Raw genomic sequence first — 18716 nt, forward strand, 5'->3', positions numbered from 1 at the left:
GGCTACAGGATTTACATAGAAATATAGAAACATAGAAAATAGGTGCAGGAGTAGGCCATTCGGCCCTTCTAGCCTGCACCGCCATTCAATGAGTTCATGGCTGAACCTGCAACTTCAGTATCCCATTCCTGCTTTCTCACCATACCCCTTGATTCCCCTAGTAGTAAGGACTTCATCTAACTCCTTTTTGAATATATTTAGTGAATTGGCCTCAACAACTTTCTGTGGTAGAGAATTCCACAGGTTCACCACTCTCTGGGTGAAGAAATTCCTCCTCGTCTCGGTCCTAAATGGCTTCCCCCTTATCCTTAGACTGTGTCCCCTGGTTCTGGACTTCCCCAACATTGGGAACATTCTTCCTGCATCAGAATTTTAAACGTTTCTATGAGGTCCCCTCTCATTCTTCTGAACTCCAGTGAATACAAGCCCAGTTGATCCAGTCTTTCTTGATAGGTCAGTCCCGCCATCCCGGGAATCAGTCTGGTGAACCTTCGCTGCACTCCCTCAATAGCAAGGATGTCCTTCCTCAGGTTAGGAGACCAAAACTGTACACAATACTCCGGGTGTGGCCTCACCAAGATAGAGAGGGGGGTAAAAAGGGAGGGGTGGTCGCAGTACTGATTAAAGAAACTATTACAGCGGTGAGGAGGGATGATATGTTAGAGAGATCATCAAATGAAGCCATGGGTCAAATTGAAAAATAAAAAATGGGCGATCACACTGCTGGGTGTGTATTATAGACCCCCAAACAGTGAGAGGGAGATAGAGGAACAAATATGTAGGCAAATTGCTGTGAAGTTCAAAAACCACAGGGTAGTAGTAGTAGGGGATTTTAACTATCCAAACATTGATTGGGACAAATTTAATGTGAAGGGTATAGAGGGTATGGAATTCTTGAAATGCATTCAAGAGAACTTTTTTAGTCAGTATGTAGCAAGCCCAACACGAGAGGGGGCGGTCTTGGATTTAGTTTTGGGGAATGAAGCTGGGCAGGTTGAAGGGGTATGGTGGGAGAGCACTTGGGTACCAGTGACCATAATTCAGTCAGATTCAAGCTGGTTATGGATAAGGACAAGGATAGGCCCAGAGGATTGGAGGACTGCTAATGTAGTACCCTTGTTTAAGAAGGGAGAAAGGGATAGGCCGAGTAATTACAGACCTGTTAGAATTGGGGAAAAGCTAATTTTGCTAAGTTAAGTAATTTGGCCATAGTAGACTGGAAACAGCTACTTGTGGGTAAATCAGTGTCGAAACATTGGGAGGCATTCAAGGAGGAGATCGGAAGGCTCAGGCCAAACATGTGCCCTTAAAGAAAAAGGCTAGGAAAAATAATTCTAGAGCCCCTTGGATGTCTGGGGACTTACAGGGGAAGATTAAGAAAAAAAGGATGCATATGTCATATACCAACAGCTAAATACTATAGAATCTTGAGGAATATAGAAAGTTAAGAGGCAAAATTAAAAAGGATATTAGGAATGCTAAGAGAGAGCACGAGAAATTCTTGGCCAGTAAAATTAAGGAAAACCCTAAGATGTTCAATAAATATATTAAGAGTAAGAGGGTAAATAAAGAAAGGGTAGGGCCTATTAGAGACCCTATATGAGAGTAATCTCTGTGTGGTGGTGGAAAATGTTGGTAAGGTTCTCAACAAATACTTTGCATCTGTTTTCACAAAGGAAAGGGGCAATGCAGATACTGCTATAGAGGAGGCGTGTGATATTCTGGATGAAATAAATATAATGAGAGAGGAAGTATTAAGGGGTTTAGCAGCTTTGAAAGTAGATAAGTCCCCAGGCCCAGATGAAATGCATCCCAGGCTATTAAGCGAAGTAAATGAGGAAATAGCAGAGGCCTTGATCACATTTTCCAGTCCTCTTTGGATATGGGCATGGTGCCGGAGGATTGGAGGATTGCTAATTGTTTTTGTGGTATATATCAACAATTTAGATTTGAATATACGGAGTATGATTAAGAAATTTGCAGATGACACTAAAATTGTGGTTGATAATGAAGAGGAAAGCCATGGGGTGCAGGTGGATATCAATCTACTGGTCAAGTGGGCAGAGCAGAGGCAAATGGAATTTAATTCAGAGAAGTGTGAGGTGATGCACTTTGGGAGGGCTAATAAGGAAAGGGTATACACATTAAGCGGTAGGCCACTTAATAGTGTAGATGAATAAAGGGACCTTGGAGTGCTTGTCCACAGATCCCTGAAAGTAGCAGAGCAGATGGATAAGATGGTTAAGAAGGCATACCGGATGCTTGCCTTTATTGGCTGAGGCACAGACTATAAGAGCAGGGAGGTTATGCTTAAATTGTATAATACTTTTGTTAGGCCACAGCTGGAGTACTGCGTGCAGTTCTGGTCACCACATTATAGGAAGAATATGATTGCACTAGAGAGGGTGCAGAGGACATTTACTAGGATGCTGTCTGGATTGGAGAATCTTAGTGATGAGGACAGATTGGATAGGCTGGGGTTGTTTTCATTGGAACAGAGGAGGTTGAGAGGAGACCTCATTGAGGTGTACAAAATATTGAGGGGCCTGGATATAATGGATAGTAAGGGCCTATTTCCATTGGTGGAGGGGTCTATTACGAGGGGGCATAGTGTTAAGGTGGTTGGTGGAAGGTTTAGAGGGGCTTAGTGGGGGGCTTCATTACGCAGAGGGTTGTGGGGATCTGGAACTCGCTGGCTGGAAGAGTGGTGGATGCAGAAACCCTCACCACTTTTAAGAGACGGTTGGATGGGCACTTAAAGTGCTGTAATCTGCAGGGTTACGGACCTAGAACTGGTAATTGGGATTAGACTGGATGACCTTTTGTTGGATGGCGCAGATATAATGGTAAGTACTGCAGGGAATCGAATACAGCCAGAGTGATCTCTTGGATTAGTTTTGATCGCCTGGATGGGTCGGAGAGGAAATTTCCCAGATTTTTTCTCCCTAAATTGGCCTGGGTTTTTATCTGGTTTTTGCCTCTCCCAGGAGATCACGTGGTTCCGGTTGGGGTGGAGTGTAGAATGTTTCAGTATAAGGGGTGTCGCAGTTGTGTGAGGTGGACTGGTTGGGCTGGGTGCTCTTTGCCTTTCCGTCATTGTTCATAGGTTTATATGTAACCTTTAGGGCTGCTGACCGAGGGCCGTGCGGCTCTTTGTCGGCCGGCGCAAACACGATGGGCCAAAATCGCCTCCTTCTGAGCTGTAAATTTCTATGTTTCTATGTTTCTATGTTTCTAAATAGAGACTGACTCCTGGTTTACACAGAGATTGACATCTGGATTATGGAGACTGACATCAGGTTTACACACAGAATTACTCCAGGATTACACAGAGACTGACTCCAGGATTACATAGTCTGACTCCCGATCGACACAGAGAGTGACATAGAAACATAGAAAATAGGTGCAGGAGCAGGCCATTCGGCCCTTCGAGCCTGCACCACCATTCAATACGATCATGGCTGATCATTCACCTCAGTACCCCTTTCCTGCTTTCTCCCCATACCCCTCGATCCCTTTAGCCGTAAGGGCCATATCTAACTCCCTCTTGAATATATCCAATTAACTGGCATCAATAACTCTCTGCGGCAGGTAATTCCACAGGTTAACAACTCTCTGAGTGAAGAAGTTTCTCTTCATCTCAGTCCTAAATGGCCTACCCCTTATCCTAAGATTGTGTCCCCTGGTTCTGGACTTCCCCAACATCGGGAACATTCTTCCCGCATCTAACCCGTCCCGTTCCGTCAGAATCTTATACGTTTCTATGAGATCCCCTCTCATCCTTCTAAACTCCAGTGTTTAAAGGCCCAGCTGATCCAGTCTCTCCTCATAGGTCAGTCCAGCCATCCCTGGGAATCAGTCTGGTGAACCTTCGCTGCATTCCCTCAATAGCAAGAACGTCCCTCCTCAGATTAGGAGACCAAAACTGAACATAATATTCCAAGTGAGGCCTCACCAAGGCCCTGTACAATTGCAGTAAGACCTCCCTGCTCCAACACTCAAATCTCCTAGCTATGAAGGCCAACATGCCATTTGCCTTTTTCACCGCCTGCTGTACCTGCATGTCAACTTTCAATGACTGATGAACCATGACACCAGGTCTCGTTGCACCTCCCCTTTTCCTAATCTTCTGCCATTCAGATAATATTCTGCCTTCGTGTTATTGCCTCCAAAGTGGATAACCTCACATTTATCCACATTATACTGTATCTGCCATGCATTTGCCCACTCACCTAACCTGTCCAAATCACCCTGCAGCCTCTTAGAATCCTCTTTATAGCTCACACTGCCACCCAGTTTAGTGTCATCTGCAAACTTGGAGATATTACATTCAATTCCTTCCTCCAAATCATTAATGTATATTGTAAAGAGCTGGGGTCCCAGCACTGAGCCCTGCGGCACTCCACTAGTCACTGCCTCCCATTCCGAAAAGGACCCGTTTATCGCAACTCTCTGCTTCCTGTCTGCCAACCGATTCTCTATCCATGCCAGTACATTACCCCCAATACAATGTGCTTTGATTTTGCACACCAATCTTTTATGTGGGACCTTGTCAAAGGCCTTTTGAAAATCCAAATACACCACATCCACTGGTTCTCCCTTGTCCTAGTTACATCCTCAAAAAATTCCAGAAGATTTGTCAAACATGATTTCCCCTTCATAAATCCATGCTGACTTGGACCGCTTCTGTCACTACTTTCCAAATGCGTTGCTATTTCATCCTTAATAATTGATTCCACATTTTCCCCACTACTGATGTCACGCTAACCGGTCTATAATTACCCGTTTTCTCTCTCCCTCTTTTTTTAAAAAGTGATGTTACATTAGCTACCCTCCAGTCCATAGGAACTGATCCCGAGTTGATAAACTGTTGGAAAATGATCACCAATGCATCCACTATTTCTAGGGCCACTTCCTTACGTACTCTGGGTTGCAGACAATCAGGGCCCGGTGATTTATCGGCCTTCAATCCCATCAATTTCCCCAACACAATTTCTCGCCTAATAAGGATATCCTTCAGTTCCTCCTTCTCACTAGACCCTCAGTCCCCTCGTACATCCGGAAGGTTATTTGTGTCTTCCTTTGTGAAGACAGAACCAAAGTATTTGTTCACTTGGTCTGCCATTTCTTTGTTCCCCGTTATAAATTCACCTAAGTCCAACTGCAAGGGAACCTACATTTGTCTTCACTAATCTTTTTCTCTTCACATGTCTATAGAAGCTTTTGCAGTAAGTTTTTATGTTCCCGGCAAACTTCCTATCAAACTCTATTTTCCCTCTCCTAATCAAACCCTTTGTCCTCCTCTGCTGAATTCTAAATTTCTCCCAGTCCTCAGGTTTGATGCTTTTATTGGCCAATTTATATGCCTCTTCCTTGGATCTAACACTACCCTTAATTTCCCTTGTTAGCCACGGTTGAGCCACCTTCCATGTTTTATTTTTACTCCAGACAGGGATGTACAATTGTTGAAGTTCATCCATGTGATCTATAAATGTTTGCCATTGCCTATCCAGCGTCAACCCTTTAAGTATCATTTGCCAGTCTAATCTTGCCAATTCACGCCTCATGCCGTCGAAGTTAGCTTTCCTTAAGTTCATCGACATATTGGTCAAGAAAATCATCCCTAATACACTCCAAGAAAGCCACCTCCACTGCATTGCTAACAGTTTGGATAGCCCAATCTATATGTAAATTAAAGTCGCCCATGATAACTGCTGTACCTTTATTGCACAAATCCCTTATTTCTTGTTTGATGCTGTCTCCAACCTCACTACTACTGTTTGGTGGTCTGTACACAACTCCCACCAGCGTTTTCTGCCCTTTGGTATTCCGTAGCTCCACCCATACCGATTCCACATCATCCAAGCCAATGTCCTTCCTTACTATTGCAATAATTTCCTATTTAACCAGTAACGCCACCCTGCCTCCTTTTCCTTTCTGTCTATCCTTCCTAAATGTTGAATACCCCTGGATGTTGAGTTCCCAGCCTTGGTCATCCTGGAGCCATGTCTCTGCGATGCCAATTACATCATATCCATTAACTGCTATCTGTGCAGTTAATTCATTCACCTTATTCCGAATACTCCTCACATTGAGGCACAGAGCCTTCAGTCTTGTCTTTTTAACACACTTTGCCCCTTTAGAATTTTGCTGTAATTTGGCCCTTTTTATTTTTTGCCTTGGGTTTCTCTATTCTCCTTTTACTATTCTCCTTTCTATCTTTTGCCTCTGTCTCCCTTTTATTTCCCTCTGCTCCCTGCATAGGTCCCATCCCCCTGCCATATTAGTTTAACTCCTCCCCAACAGCACTAGCAAACACTCCCCCTCGGACATTGGTTCCGGTCCTTGCCCAGGTGCAGACCGTCCGGTTTGTACTGGTCCCATCTACCCCAGAACCAGTTCCAATGTCCCAGGAATTTGAATCATCTGAGCTATCCTGTGATTCCTACTCTGGCTAGCACGTGGCACTGGTAGCAATCCTGAGATTACTACTTTTGAGGTCCTACTTTTTAATTTGGCTCCAAGCTCCCTAAATTCTTCTCGTAGGACCTCATCCCGTTTTTTACCTATATCGTTGGTACCTATATGCACCACGACAATTGGCTGTTCACCCTCCCTTTTCAGAATGTCCTGCACCCGCTCCGAGACATCCTTGACCCTTGCACCAGGGAGGCAACATACCATCCTGGAGTCTTGGTTGCGGCCGCAGAAATGCCTATCTATTCCCCTTACAATTGAATCCCAAATCACTATCGCTCTCCCACTCTTTTTCCTGCCCTCCTGTGCAGCAGAGCCACCCACGGTGCCATGAACTTGGCTGCTGCTGTCTTCCCCTGAAGAGTCATCCCCCTCAACAGTACCCAAAGCGGTGTATCTGTTTTGCAGGGGGATGACCGCAGGGGACCCCCGCATTACTTTCCTTGCACTGCTCTTCCTCTTGGTCACCCATTTACTATCTGGCTGTGTACCGTTTACCTGCGGTGAGACCAACTCACTAAACATGCTAATCACGTCATTCTCAGCATCGTGCATGCTCCAGAGTGAATCTACCCGCAGCTCCAGTGCCGCAAGGCGTCAGGATCTGCAGGCAGATGCATTTCCTGCACACGTAATCGTCAGGGACACCTGACATCAGGAATACATGGAGACTGACATCTGGACTACACAGAGACTGATATCAGAACTCATCATCATCATAGGTGGTCCCTCGTATCGAGGATGACTTGCTTCCACACCAAAAAATGATGAGTTCACTGGTGTTTCAATGAAGGACCTAATATTCCAGATCCCGAACTACATGTTGAAGGATGGAAGATACCTGTGTGTGGATTTTTTTAATGTGGGGTGACCGTTGCACACCAGCCACCACACGGACTTGACAGAGCTAGGTCTTGGTCCAGTGGCAAGAGTTAACCAGGACGACTGGAGACCAGCTCTGCTACACGGACCTAGTGCGCACAAATATCGCAGTGTGGGCTGGACCGTGCTGCCCCTGGGCCCTCGGCACTTCTGGCCCCAAGCTCATGCCTCTCCTGGGCCTCGAACTCACGCCACTCCTTTGCTCCGACCTCGCCGCTCCTACTGTACCTGCCCGCACTCCAATCAGTGACCTAGATTTGGGTGGCGTCAAATCCAGTGGCCCTGTTCACAGCTGTGGCCCTCCTGCAGCACCATGCACTGTATTGTGTCGTGCCATACCTCAACTCTCCCCCCAAGGCCCCGACCTGCCTCTGGTGTTCCTCACGGGTCAAGGCCGCGCAGAATGCCTGGCCGTCACCTCCATGCTTTTTTTAAGGCATCAGGACATCAGGACCACACGTGGACTGACTCCAGGATTGCAAAGAGATTGAATCCACGTCTGCACAGAGACTGACATCAGGACTACATGCAGACCGACTCCAGGATTGCACATAGACTGACTCTAGCCCAGGCCCTCGGCTCTTCTGGGCCCCGAACTCACGCCTCTCCTTGGCCCCAATCACATCACTCTACATTCTCTTGCCGCTCCTTTGCCCCAAACTCGCCGCTCCTGCTGTACCTTCCCACACTCCAATCACCAACCTGGACCTCGATGACGTCCCTCTTTACTGCTGTCGCCCTCCTACACCAGCTCACACTGTACGTCGCCAAGCTGTCCAAGGGCCACGTTGGCCGCTACTTTTATGGCCCCGACCTGCCGCTGATAGTCTCTTGCAGGTCGGGGCTGACACATGTAATCCTGGAGTGAACGGGAGCGCGAGGAGTGGGGGGAGCGGGGCGGGAGTGAGGGGAGCGGTGCAGGGCAGGAGTGGAGGGGGGCAGGGTATGAATGGGGGGTTGGGGCGGGAGTGCGGGGCAGGAGTTGGGGGGACCGGGAGGGAGTGGGGGAGCGGGGGTGGGGGGAGCAGAGCGGGGGTGGGGGGGAGTGGGGTGGGAGGGCAGGGAGTGGGGCGAGAGGGCAGGGAGTGGGGTGAGGGTGGGGGGGAGTGAGGCGGGAGTGGGGGGAGCGGGGCGGGAGTGTGGGGCGGGAGTGGGGGGAGCGGGGCGGGAGAGCGGGGAACGGGGCGGGGGTGCGGGGAGTGGGGCGGGGGAGTGGGGTGGGAGTGCGGGGAGCGGGACGGGTGTGTGGGGAGTGGGGGTGTGGGGAGCAGGGGTGTGGGGAGCGGGGCGGGAGTGTGGGGCGGGAGTGTGGGGCGGGAGTGTGGGGCGGGAGTGGGGGGAGCGGGACGGGAGAGCGGGGAACGGGGCGGGGGTGCGGGGAGTGGTGTGGGGGAGTGGGGCGGGGGCAGAGGAGCGGGGCGGGAGTGCGGGGAGCGGGGCGGGAGTGTGGGGAGCAGGGGTGTGGGGAGCAGGGTGTGAGGGGAGCGGGGCGGGAGTTAGCACTGCTGCAAAAATGGCCAAGCTAAATTTAGCTGGCTCCGGCCATTGATCCGGAAGTTGGCGGCTGCTTGACTCCTCCACCTTGCCGCAGGTTTCTGGCCGTAACCGGCCTTTTTGTGAAGCTGAATTTCGGCCCCATGAACAGAGACTGACTCCAGGACTACTCAGAGACACAGGAAGCAGTAGCAGGACATTTAGTAAAGCATAATTCAATTAAGCAGAGTCGGCATGGATTTATGAAAGGGAAATCACGTTTGGCAAATTTGCTGGAGTTCTTTGAGGATGTAATGAGCAGGGTGGATAAGGGGAAACCAGTGGATGTGGTGCATTTGGATTTCCAGAAGGCATTCGATAAAGTGCCACATAAAAGGTTGCTACAGAAGATAAAAGTTGACGGAGTTGGGGGTAATATATTAGCATGGATAGAGGATTGGTTAACTAACAGAAAACAGAGTCGGGATAAATGGGTCATTTTTCAGTTGGCAAGCAGTAACTAGTGGGGTGCCACAGGGATTGGTGCTGGGGCCTCAACTATTTACAATCTATATTAATGACTTGGATGAGTGTAACGTAGCCAGGTTTTCTGATGATACAAAGATAGGTGGGAAAGCAAGTTGTGAGGAGGACAGAACAAATCTGCAAAGAGATATAGACAGGTTAAGTGAGTGGGCAAAAATTTGGCAGATGGAGTATAATGTGGGAAAATGTGAGGTTATCCACTTTGGTAAGAAAAATAAAAAAGCCAATTATTATTTAAATGGAAGAGATTACAAAATGCTGCAGTACAGAGAGACCTGGGGGTCCTTGTACATGAAACACAAAAAGTTAGTTTGCAGGTACAGCAGGTGATCAGGAAGGCAAATGGAATGTTGGCCTTTATTGCAAGGGGGATAGAGTATAAAAGCAGAGAAGTCCTGCTACAACTGTACAGGGGATTGGTGAGGCCTCACCTGGAGTACTATGTGCAGTTTTGGTCTCCGTATTTAAGGAAGTGGAGGCAGTACACTAGGTTGATTCCTGAAGTGAAAGGGTTGATTATGAAGAAAGGTTGAGCAGGTTGGGCCTATATTCATTGGAGTTCAGAAGAATGAGAGGTGATCTTATTCAAACGTGGAAGATTCTGAGAGGGTTCGACAAGGTAGATGCAGAGAGGATATTTCCCCTCGTGGGGAAATATAGAGCTTAGGGGGCATAGTTTCAGAATAAGTGGTCGCCCATTTAGAACTGAGATGAGGAAGAATTTCTTCTTTCAGAGGGTTGTAAATCTGTGGAATTCTCCGCCCCAGAGAGCTGTGGAGGCTGGGTCATTGAATATATTTAAGGCAGAGATAGACAGATTTTTGAGCGATAAGGAGCAAAGGGCTATGGGGAGCGGGCGGGGAAGTGGAGTTGAGTCCATGATCAGATCAGCCATGATCTTATTGAATGGCGGAGCTGGCGCGAGGGACCGTATGGCCTACTCCTGCTCCTGTTCTTATGACATCAGGACTACATAGAGACTGACATCAGGTCTACAAGAAGACTGACATCAGGATTACACAGAGACTGATTTCAGGATTACACACAGGCTGACATCCGGATTACACAGATGACATCTACGGCAATGTCCTGGGCTGAGATGATTGGCATCTGGCAACCATCTCCCTTTGTGCTAGGTATGACTCCAGCCAGTGGAGAGTTTTCCCCCTGATCCCCATTGACTTAAGTTTTACTCGGAATCCTTGATGCTACACTCTGTCAAATGCTGCCTTGATGTCAAGGGTAGTCACTCTTACCTCACCTCTGCAATTCTGCTCTTTTGTCGATGTTTGGACCAAGGCTGTAATGAGGTCTGGAGCCGAGTGGTCCTGGCGGAACCCAAACTGGGCATCGGTGAGCAGGTTATTGGTGAGTAAGTGTCGCTTGATGGCACTGTCGACAACACCTTCCATCACTTTGCTGATGATGGAGAGTACACTGATGGGGCAGTAATTGAACGGATTGGATTTTTCCTGCTTTTTGTGGACAGGACATACCTGGGCAGTTTTCCACATTGTCGGGTAGATGCCAGTGCTGTAGCTGTACTGGAACAGCTTGGCTAGAGGCGCGGCTAGTTCTGGAGCACAAGTCTTCAGCACGACACCCGGGATGTTGTTGGGGCCATAGCCTTTGTTGTATCCAGTGCACTCTGTCGTTTCTTGATATCACATGGAGTGAATCGAATTGTCTGAAGACTGGCTTCTGTGATGGTGGGGACCTCAGGAGGGGGCCGATATGGATCATCATACTGTCTGAGGATGGTTGCAAACTATCCAGTCTTGTCTTTTCCACTTGCATGTTGGGCTCCGCCATCATTGAGGATGGGGATATTCATGGAGCCTCCCCCTCCCGTTAGTGCTTTAATTGTCCAACACCATTCACACCGGCTGTGGCTGCACTGCACAGCTTTAACTTGATCCGTTGACTGTGAGATCACTTAGCTCCGTCTACAGCAGGGCTGTGACGTGAATGTTTAGAAGAGGTGCAGGAAGTATTCCTTTACACAATAACCAATATCGGGACCAGTCAGGAAACGGCCAGTGAGTCCTCAACATTGACTCCGGATCCCATGAATTCTCGACATCAGGTCAATCATGGGCAAGGAAACCTCAGCTGATGAACCAGTACTCCTCCATGTTGAACATCACTTGGAAGAAGCACTGTGGGCAGCAAGGGCACAGAATGTACTCTGGGTGGGGGACTTCAATATCCATCAGCAAGACTGGCTCGGTAGCACCACTACTGACCGAGAGTCCTGCAGCACATAGCTGCCAGACTGGGCCTGCAGCAGGTGGTGAGAACCAACACGAGGGAAAAACCTACTTGACCTCGTCCTCACCAATCTACCTGTCGCAGATGCATCTGTCCATGTCTGCATTGGAAGTGAGGATCACGATGAACCAGAGCCTCAAATCAAGGAGGCAGAGGTACATGGGGTGCACACATTCACCACAAATTGTCCCCTGATAATGCTGAATGTTAAATGGACTCCTGGTGTCAATGGGGCTGGATACGGGTGCAAGCCAGTCCATCATGGGCAAAAAGACTTTCAAAAGGTTGTGGTGCAACAAGGCCTCAAGGCCAGTCTTAACTCCAATTCGCATGAAACTAAGAACTTACACAAAAGAACTGATTCCTGTAATCGACAGTACTACCGTAAACGTCTCCTACAATGGAGCGGTGCACAAGCTACCACTCTGGATGGTACTGGGCTGCTCGGCAGGAGCTTGCTGCGAAAAATAAGCTGGAACTGGGACAACGCCAGAGCGCTATCGCCCGTTGACGACACTTCGTGTGCCCAGGTCTTAAACAAATTTACTTCGCTGTTCGAACCAGGTAGTGGGAAATTCCAAGGAGCAAAAGTGCAGATCCACCTAATTGCGGGGGCACGACCCATCCATCACAAGGCGAGAGCAGTACAATACATGATGAGAGAAAGGGTAGAGATCGAGCTAGACCAGCTACAAAGAGAGGGCATCATTTCACCGATCGAGTTCAACTAGTGGGCCAGTCCTCAAGGGAGATGGCACCATCAGAATCTGTGGCGATTACAAAGTAACTATCAATCGTTTCTTCCTGCAGGACCAGTACCCACTACCAAAGGCCGCCGACCTCTTTGCAAGGCTGGCGGGAGAAAAGACATTCACGAAGCTGGATCTGACTTCAGCCTACATGACGCAGGAACTGGAGGAATCATTGAAGGCCCTCACCTGCATCAACACGCACAAAATTCTTTTTGTTTATAACAGATACCTGTTTGAAATCCGATCAGTGGCGGCGATATTCCAGAGAAACATGGAATGTTTACTGAAGTTGGTCCCGCACACCGTGGTCTTCCAGGATGACATCTTGGTCACAGGTCGGAACACAGTCGAGCATCTGCAGAACCTGGAGGAGGTTCTTAGTCGACTCAACCGCATGGGGCTCAGGTTAAAACGCTGAAAGTGCATTTTCCTGGTGCCTGAAGTGGAGTTCTTGGGAAGGAAGATTGCGACGGATGGCATCAGGCCCACCAACATGAAGACGGAGGCAATCGAGAACGCACCAAGGCCACAGAATGTGATGGAGCTGCGGTCTTTTCTGGGACTCCTGAACTACTTTGGTAACTTCTTACCGCGTCTCAGCACACTGCATGTCTTATTACGAAAGGGGGACGAATGAGTTTGGGGCAAAAGCCAAGAAGATGCCTTTGTAAAAGCGAGAAAATTGTTATGCTCAAACAAATTGCTTGTGTTGTATGATCCATGTAAGCGTTTGGTACTAGCATGTGATGTGTTGTCATATGGCGTCGGGTGTATTGCAACAAGCTAATGATTTCGGGAAACTGCAACCGGTTGCTTATGCATCTAGGAGTCTGTCTGAGGCTGAGAGAACCTACAGCATGATTGAGAAAGAAGCATTAGCATATGTCTATGGGGTAAAGAAAATGCATCAATACCTGTTTGGGCTAAAATTCGAATTGGAAACTGACCATAAGCCAATTATATCCCTGTTTTCCGAGAGTAAAGGGATCAATACCAACGCATCGGCCCGCATCCAGAGATGGGCGCTCACGTCCGCATACAACTATGCCATCCGCCACAGGCCAGCCACAGAAAACTGCGCTGATGCTCTCAGTAGGCTACCATTGCCCACCACAGTGGTGGAAATGGTGCAGCCTGCAGATCTAGCCATGGTTATGGAAGCATTTGAGAGTGAGCAATCACCCGTCACTGCCCGGCAGATCAAAACCTGGGCAAGCCAGAACCCCTTATTATCTCTAGTCAAAAACTGTGTGCTTCACAGGAGCTGGTCCAGTGTCCCAGTGGAAATGCAGGAAGAGATCAAGCCGTTCCAGCGGCGTAAAGATGAAATGTCTATACAGGCAGACTGCCTTCTGTAGGGCAATCGAGTAATGGTCAATGACCTACACGGTACCCACCCAGACATCGTAATGATGAAAGAGATAGCCAGATCCCACGTGTAGTGGCCCGGTATCGATGCGGACTTAGAGTCCTGTGTTCACAGATGTAATACATGCTTGCAGTTAAGCAATGTGCCCAGGGAGGTGCCGCTAAGCTTATGGTCTTGGCCCTCCAAACGGTGGTCTAGGGTACACGTCGACAATGCAGGCCCGTTCTTGGGTAAAATGTTCCTTGTGGTTGTTGACGTGTACTCCAAGTGGATTGAATGTGAGATAATGTCGGCTAGCACGTCTGCTGCCACTGCTGAAAGTCTGTGGGCCATGTTTGCCACTCACGGTTTACCCGATGTCCTGGTGAGCGACAACGGGCCATGTTTTACCAGTGCTGAGTTCAATGAATTCATGACTCGTAACAGGATCGAACATGTCACATCTGCCCCGTTTAAACCAGCATCCAATGGTCAAGCAGAGAGATCAGCGCAAACCATCAAGCAAGGCTTAAAGAGGGTGACTGAAGGCTCACTGCAGACTCGCCTATCCTGAGTCCTACTTAGCTGCCGCACGGGACCCCACTCACTCACTGGGATCCCACCTGCTGAACTGCTCATGAAAAGAGCACTTAAGACAAGGCTCTCGTTAGTTCACCCTGATCTACATGAACAGGTAGAGAGCAGGCGGCTTCAACAAAGTGCATACCATGATAGCGCAAATGTGTCACGTGAGATTTAAATCAATGATCCTGTATTTGTATTAAATTATGGACAAGGTCCCAAGTGGCTTCCCGGCACTCTCGTGGCCAAAGAGGGGAGCAGGGTATTTCGGGTCAAACTTTCAAATGGACTCATTCAACTTGGACCAAATCAAACTCAGATTCACGGACTATCCTGAGCAACCCTACCTTTTTTGATCCCCCAACATACACACCAGTGGCAACCGGCACCATGGTGCACCACAAAGATCAACCAGGGCAAGAAGGGCCCCAGATCGACTCACATTGTAAATAGTTACACTATTGACTTTGGGGGGGGAGTGTTATATATGTAAACTTGTATTTACTCTGTACAGCCACCAGAGGGCTCACCCCTGGGAATCCCAAGGGATCCCATAATCCTTTGGGAGTACAAGTATTTAAGGAGGCTTCACAGGTTGGAGAGGCACTTTGGAGACCTGCAATAAAAGACTACGGTCACACTTTGCTTTGAGCTCACAGTGTTCAGTCTGGCTCTTTCTCCATACACAACAGAACTCACCTTTGGAGTGAGCACAGCAGTAGAACCTCCACTCATCCCGAGGATTGGTGCTGACATATGTGCAGAGATAAAGTCCAGAATTTGTGCCACAGCCTCAGATTCAATATCATCCTCGAAGATAACAGCGTGGATGTGGGATGTGGCCAGCACCTCACAGATGTGAGTGATCAGGCTGCTGGGGTTGGTGTTGTTCACGATCACAGTCACAACGTTGATCTGTACAGGCATGTCTTGGAAGGTCTCGCGACTGAAGCCGCCCTTGATCTCCATGTGGTACCAGGATCCTCCGAGTACAACAGCCACATTGACAGCAGGCTGGCTGGCTTCCCCGGCAAAGGCAGGCTCGACTGCACAAAGGAAGAGGATGGTTTTTAGCATTTCCTCCATGGCGTGGCCCAGCCACAAGGGCTCCTCTAAAGAAAGACAAGGATCAGCCAGTTAAAATAAATCCACAACAATTTGCATTTATATCAAGTGATCTTATGGCATTGTAAACAAGGAGGCAAAGACCAAGGAGATTAAGGGCAATGGAATTAGAGGTAACATTGAAAATTAGGTTAAAACCTGGTTAGAAGGGAGGAAGTAAGGAGTAGGAGTTAAGGGCAGTTTTCTCAGTGTGGTTGGAAGTAGGTCAACTCTAGGGCCACGCCTGCTCACTGTGTCTATCAATGATCCGGCGTAGGCCTCTAGGCCTAGAGCGAATGGTGTCAAAATGGACAGACAATAGGAGGCATCCAAAATAATTCTGAAGACCAGAGGGAGTGGTCAGGAAGTGGGGATAAGATAGAAACATAGACATTTACAGTGCAGAAGGAGGTCATTTCGGCTCATCATGTCCACGCCGGCCCTTGGTCAGCAGCCCTAAAGGTTACATATAAACCTATGAACAATGACGGAAAGGCAATGAGCATCCAGCCCAACCAATCCGCTTCACACAATTGCGACACCCCTTATACTGAAACATTCTACACTCCACCCCAAGTGATCTCGTGGGAGAGGCAAAAACCAGATAAAAACACAGGTCAATTTTGGAAGAAGAAATCTGGGAAAATTCCTCTCCGACCCATCCAGGCGATCAAAACTAGTCCAGGAGAACACCCTGGTCGTATTCGATTCCCTGCAGTACTTACCATTATATCTGTGCCGTCCAACAAAAGGCCATCCAGTCTAATCCCAATTACCAGCTCTAGGTCCATAACCCTGCAGGTTACTGCACTTTAAGTGCCCATCCAACCATCTCTTAAAAATGGTGAGGGTTTCTGCATCCACCACCCTTCCAGGAAGTGAGTTCCAGATCCCCACAACCCTCTGCGTAAAGAAGCCCCCCGTCAAATCCCCTCTAACCCTTCCACCAACCACCTTAAAACTATGCCCCCTCATAGTAGACCCTTCCACCAATGGAAATAGGCCCTTACTATCCACTATGTCCAGGCCCCTCACTATTTTGTACACCTCATTGAGATGTTTCAATGAGAACAAACCCAGCCTATCCAACCTGTCCTCATAACTAAGATTCTCCATTCCAGGCAGCATCCTAGTAAATCTCCTCTGCACCCTCTCTAGTGCAATCACATCCTTCCTATAATACGGCGACCAGAACTGCAAGCAGTACTCCAGTTATGGCCTAACCAAAGTATTATACAATTTAAGCATAACCTCCCTGCTCTTATATTCTCGGCCAATAAAGGCAAGCATTTCGTATGCCTTCCTAACCACCTTATCCACCTGGCCTGCTACTTTCAGGGATCTATGGACAAGCACTCCAAGGTCCCTTTGTTCATCAACACTATTAAATGGCCTACCGCTTAATGGCCGACCTTTTCCTTATTAGCCCTCCCAAAGTTCATCACCTCACACTTCTCTGAATTAAATTCCATTTGCCACTGCTCCGCCCACCTGATCAGTAGATTGATATCCTCCTGCAGCCCAAGACATTTCTCTTCATTATCAACCACACAGCCAATTTTATGCTGTGGTGGACAGAACAGTAAAATAGCCAATGGAATTCAACGTCAGTTAATTTGAGCTGTTACGTTTTGGTTCAAAAAGTAATTATTGTACTTTGAAAGCGGAAAGCTGGGTGATGGGGAAGTACATACTTTTTTAGTCACTATGTAGCAAGCCCAACGCGTGAGGGGGCGGTTCTGGATTTAGTTTTAGGGAATGAAGTTGGGAAGGTGGAAGGTGTATCAATTGGAGAGCTCTTAAATGCTAGTGACCATAATTCAGTTAGATTTAAGGTAGTTATGGAAAAGGACAAGGATAGACCAGTAATAAAAGTTCGAAATTGGGGTAAAGCCAACTTTGCTAAGCTGAGAGGTGATTTAGCCACAGTGGACTGGAAACAGCTACTTGAAGGTAAATCAGTGTCAGAGCAGTGGGAGGCATTCAAGGAGGAGATCCGGAGGGTTCAGGCTAAATATGTGCCCTTAAAGAAAAAGGGTGGGGCTGACAAATCTAGAGCTCCCTGGATGTCGAGGGACATACAGGGTGGGATAAAAAAAAGGGAGGTTCATGACAGATACCGAGGGCTCAATAGTGCAGAATCTCTGGAGAAGTATAGAAAGTGCGGGGTTGAAATTAAAAAGAATATTAGGAAAGCAAAGAGAGAGCCTGAAAAATTCTTGGCAAGTAAAACCAAGATGTTTAATAAATAAATTAAGAGTATAAGGATAACTAAAGAAAGAGTAGGGCCTATTAGAGACCATGAGGGTAATCTGTGTGTGGGGGCGGATGACATAAGAAATAGGAACAGGAGTAAGCCATACGGCCTCTCGAGCCTGCTCCACCATTCAATAAGATCATGGCTGATCTAATCATGGACTCAGCTCCACTTCCCCGTCTGCCCCCTTATCCCCTTATCGTTTAAGAAACTCTATTTCTGTCTTAAATTTATTCAATGCCCCAGCTTCCACAGCTCTCTGAGGCAGCGAATTCCACAGATTTACAACCCTCTGAGAGAAGAAATTTCTCCTCATCTCTGTTTTAAGTGGGTGGCCCCTTATTCTAGGATCATGCCCTCTAGTTCTAGTCTCCCCCATAAGTGGAAACATCCTCTCTGCATCCACCTTGTCAAGCCCCCTCATAATCTTATACATTTCGATAAGATCACCTCTCATTCTTCTGAATTCCAATGAGTAGAGGCCCAACCTATTCAACCTTTCCTCAGACGGCAACTCCCTCATCCCCGGAATTAACCTAGTGAACCTTCTCTGAACTGCCTCCAAAGCAAGTATATCCTTCGTAAATATGGAAACCAAAACTGCACGCACTATTCCAGGTGTGGCCATCGGTATGATTCTTAAATACTTTGCGTCTGTTTTCACAAAGGAGAGGGGCAATGCAGACACTGGTATCGGAGGAGGTGTGTGAAATATTAGATCAAATAAACATAGTGAGAGAGGAAGTATTAAGGGGTTTAGCAGCTTTGAAAGTGGATAAGTCCCCAGGCCCGGATGAAATGTATCCCAAGCTGTTAAGTGAAGCAAAAGAGGAAATAGCAGATGCTTTGACCATCATTTTCCAATCCTCTCTGGCTTCAGGTGTTGTGCCAGAGGACTGGAGGACTGCTAATGCTGTATCTTTGTTTAAGAAGGGAGAAAGGGCTAGACCGACTAATTAACAAGCCAGTCAGCCTAACCTCGGTGGTGGGAACATTATTGGAAAAAATTCTGAAGGACAGGATA

The 18716-nt window shown here is 47.8% G+C and overlaps 1 protein-coding gene across 1 annotated transcript in view; it reads right to left on the minus strand.

The window, feature by feature from the left end:
- The window catches only part of LOC139226183 (glutamate receptor ionotropic, NMDA 2C-like), a 504948-nt gene extending 489531 nt beyond the window's left edge, over positions 1–15417 (minus strand). Inside the window, exon 1 of the mRNA XM_070856817.1 lies at positions 15031–15417. Within this exon, the coding sequence (XP_070712918.1) occupies positions 15031–15417 (387 nt within the window). The remainder of the gene's footprint in view (positions 1–15030) is intronic.
- Positions 15418–18716: the final 3299 nt, after the last annotated feature.

Source organism: Pristiophorus japonicus, chromosome 16 (genome assembly GCF_044704955.1).
Source record: "Pristiophorus japonicus isolate sPriJap1 chromosome 16, sPriJap1.hap1, whole genome shotgun sequence".
NCBI classification, from domain to species: domain Eukaryota; kingdom Metazoa; phylum Chordata; class Chondrichthyes; family Pristiophoridae; genus Pristiophorus; species Pristiophorus japonicus.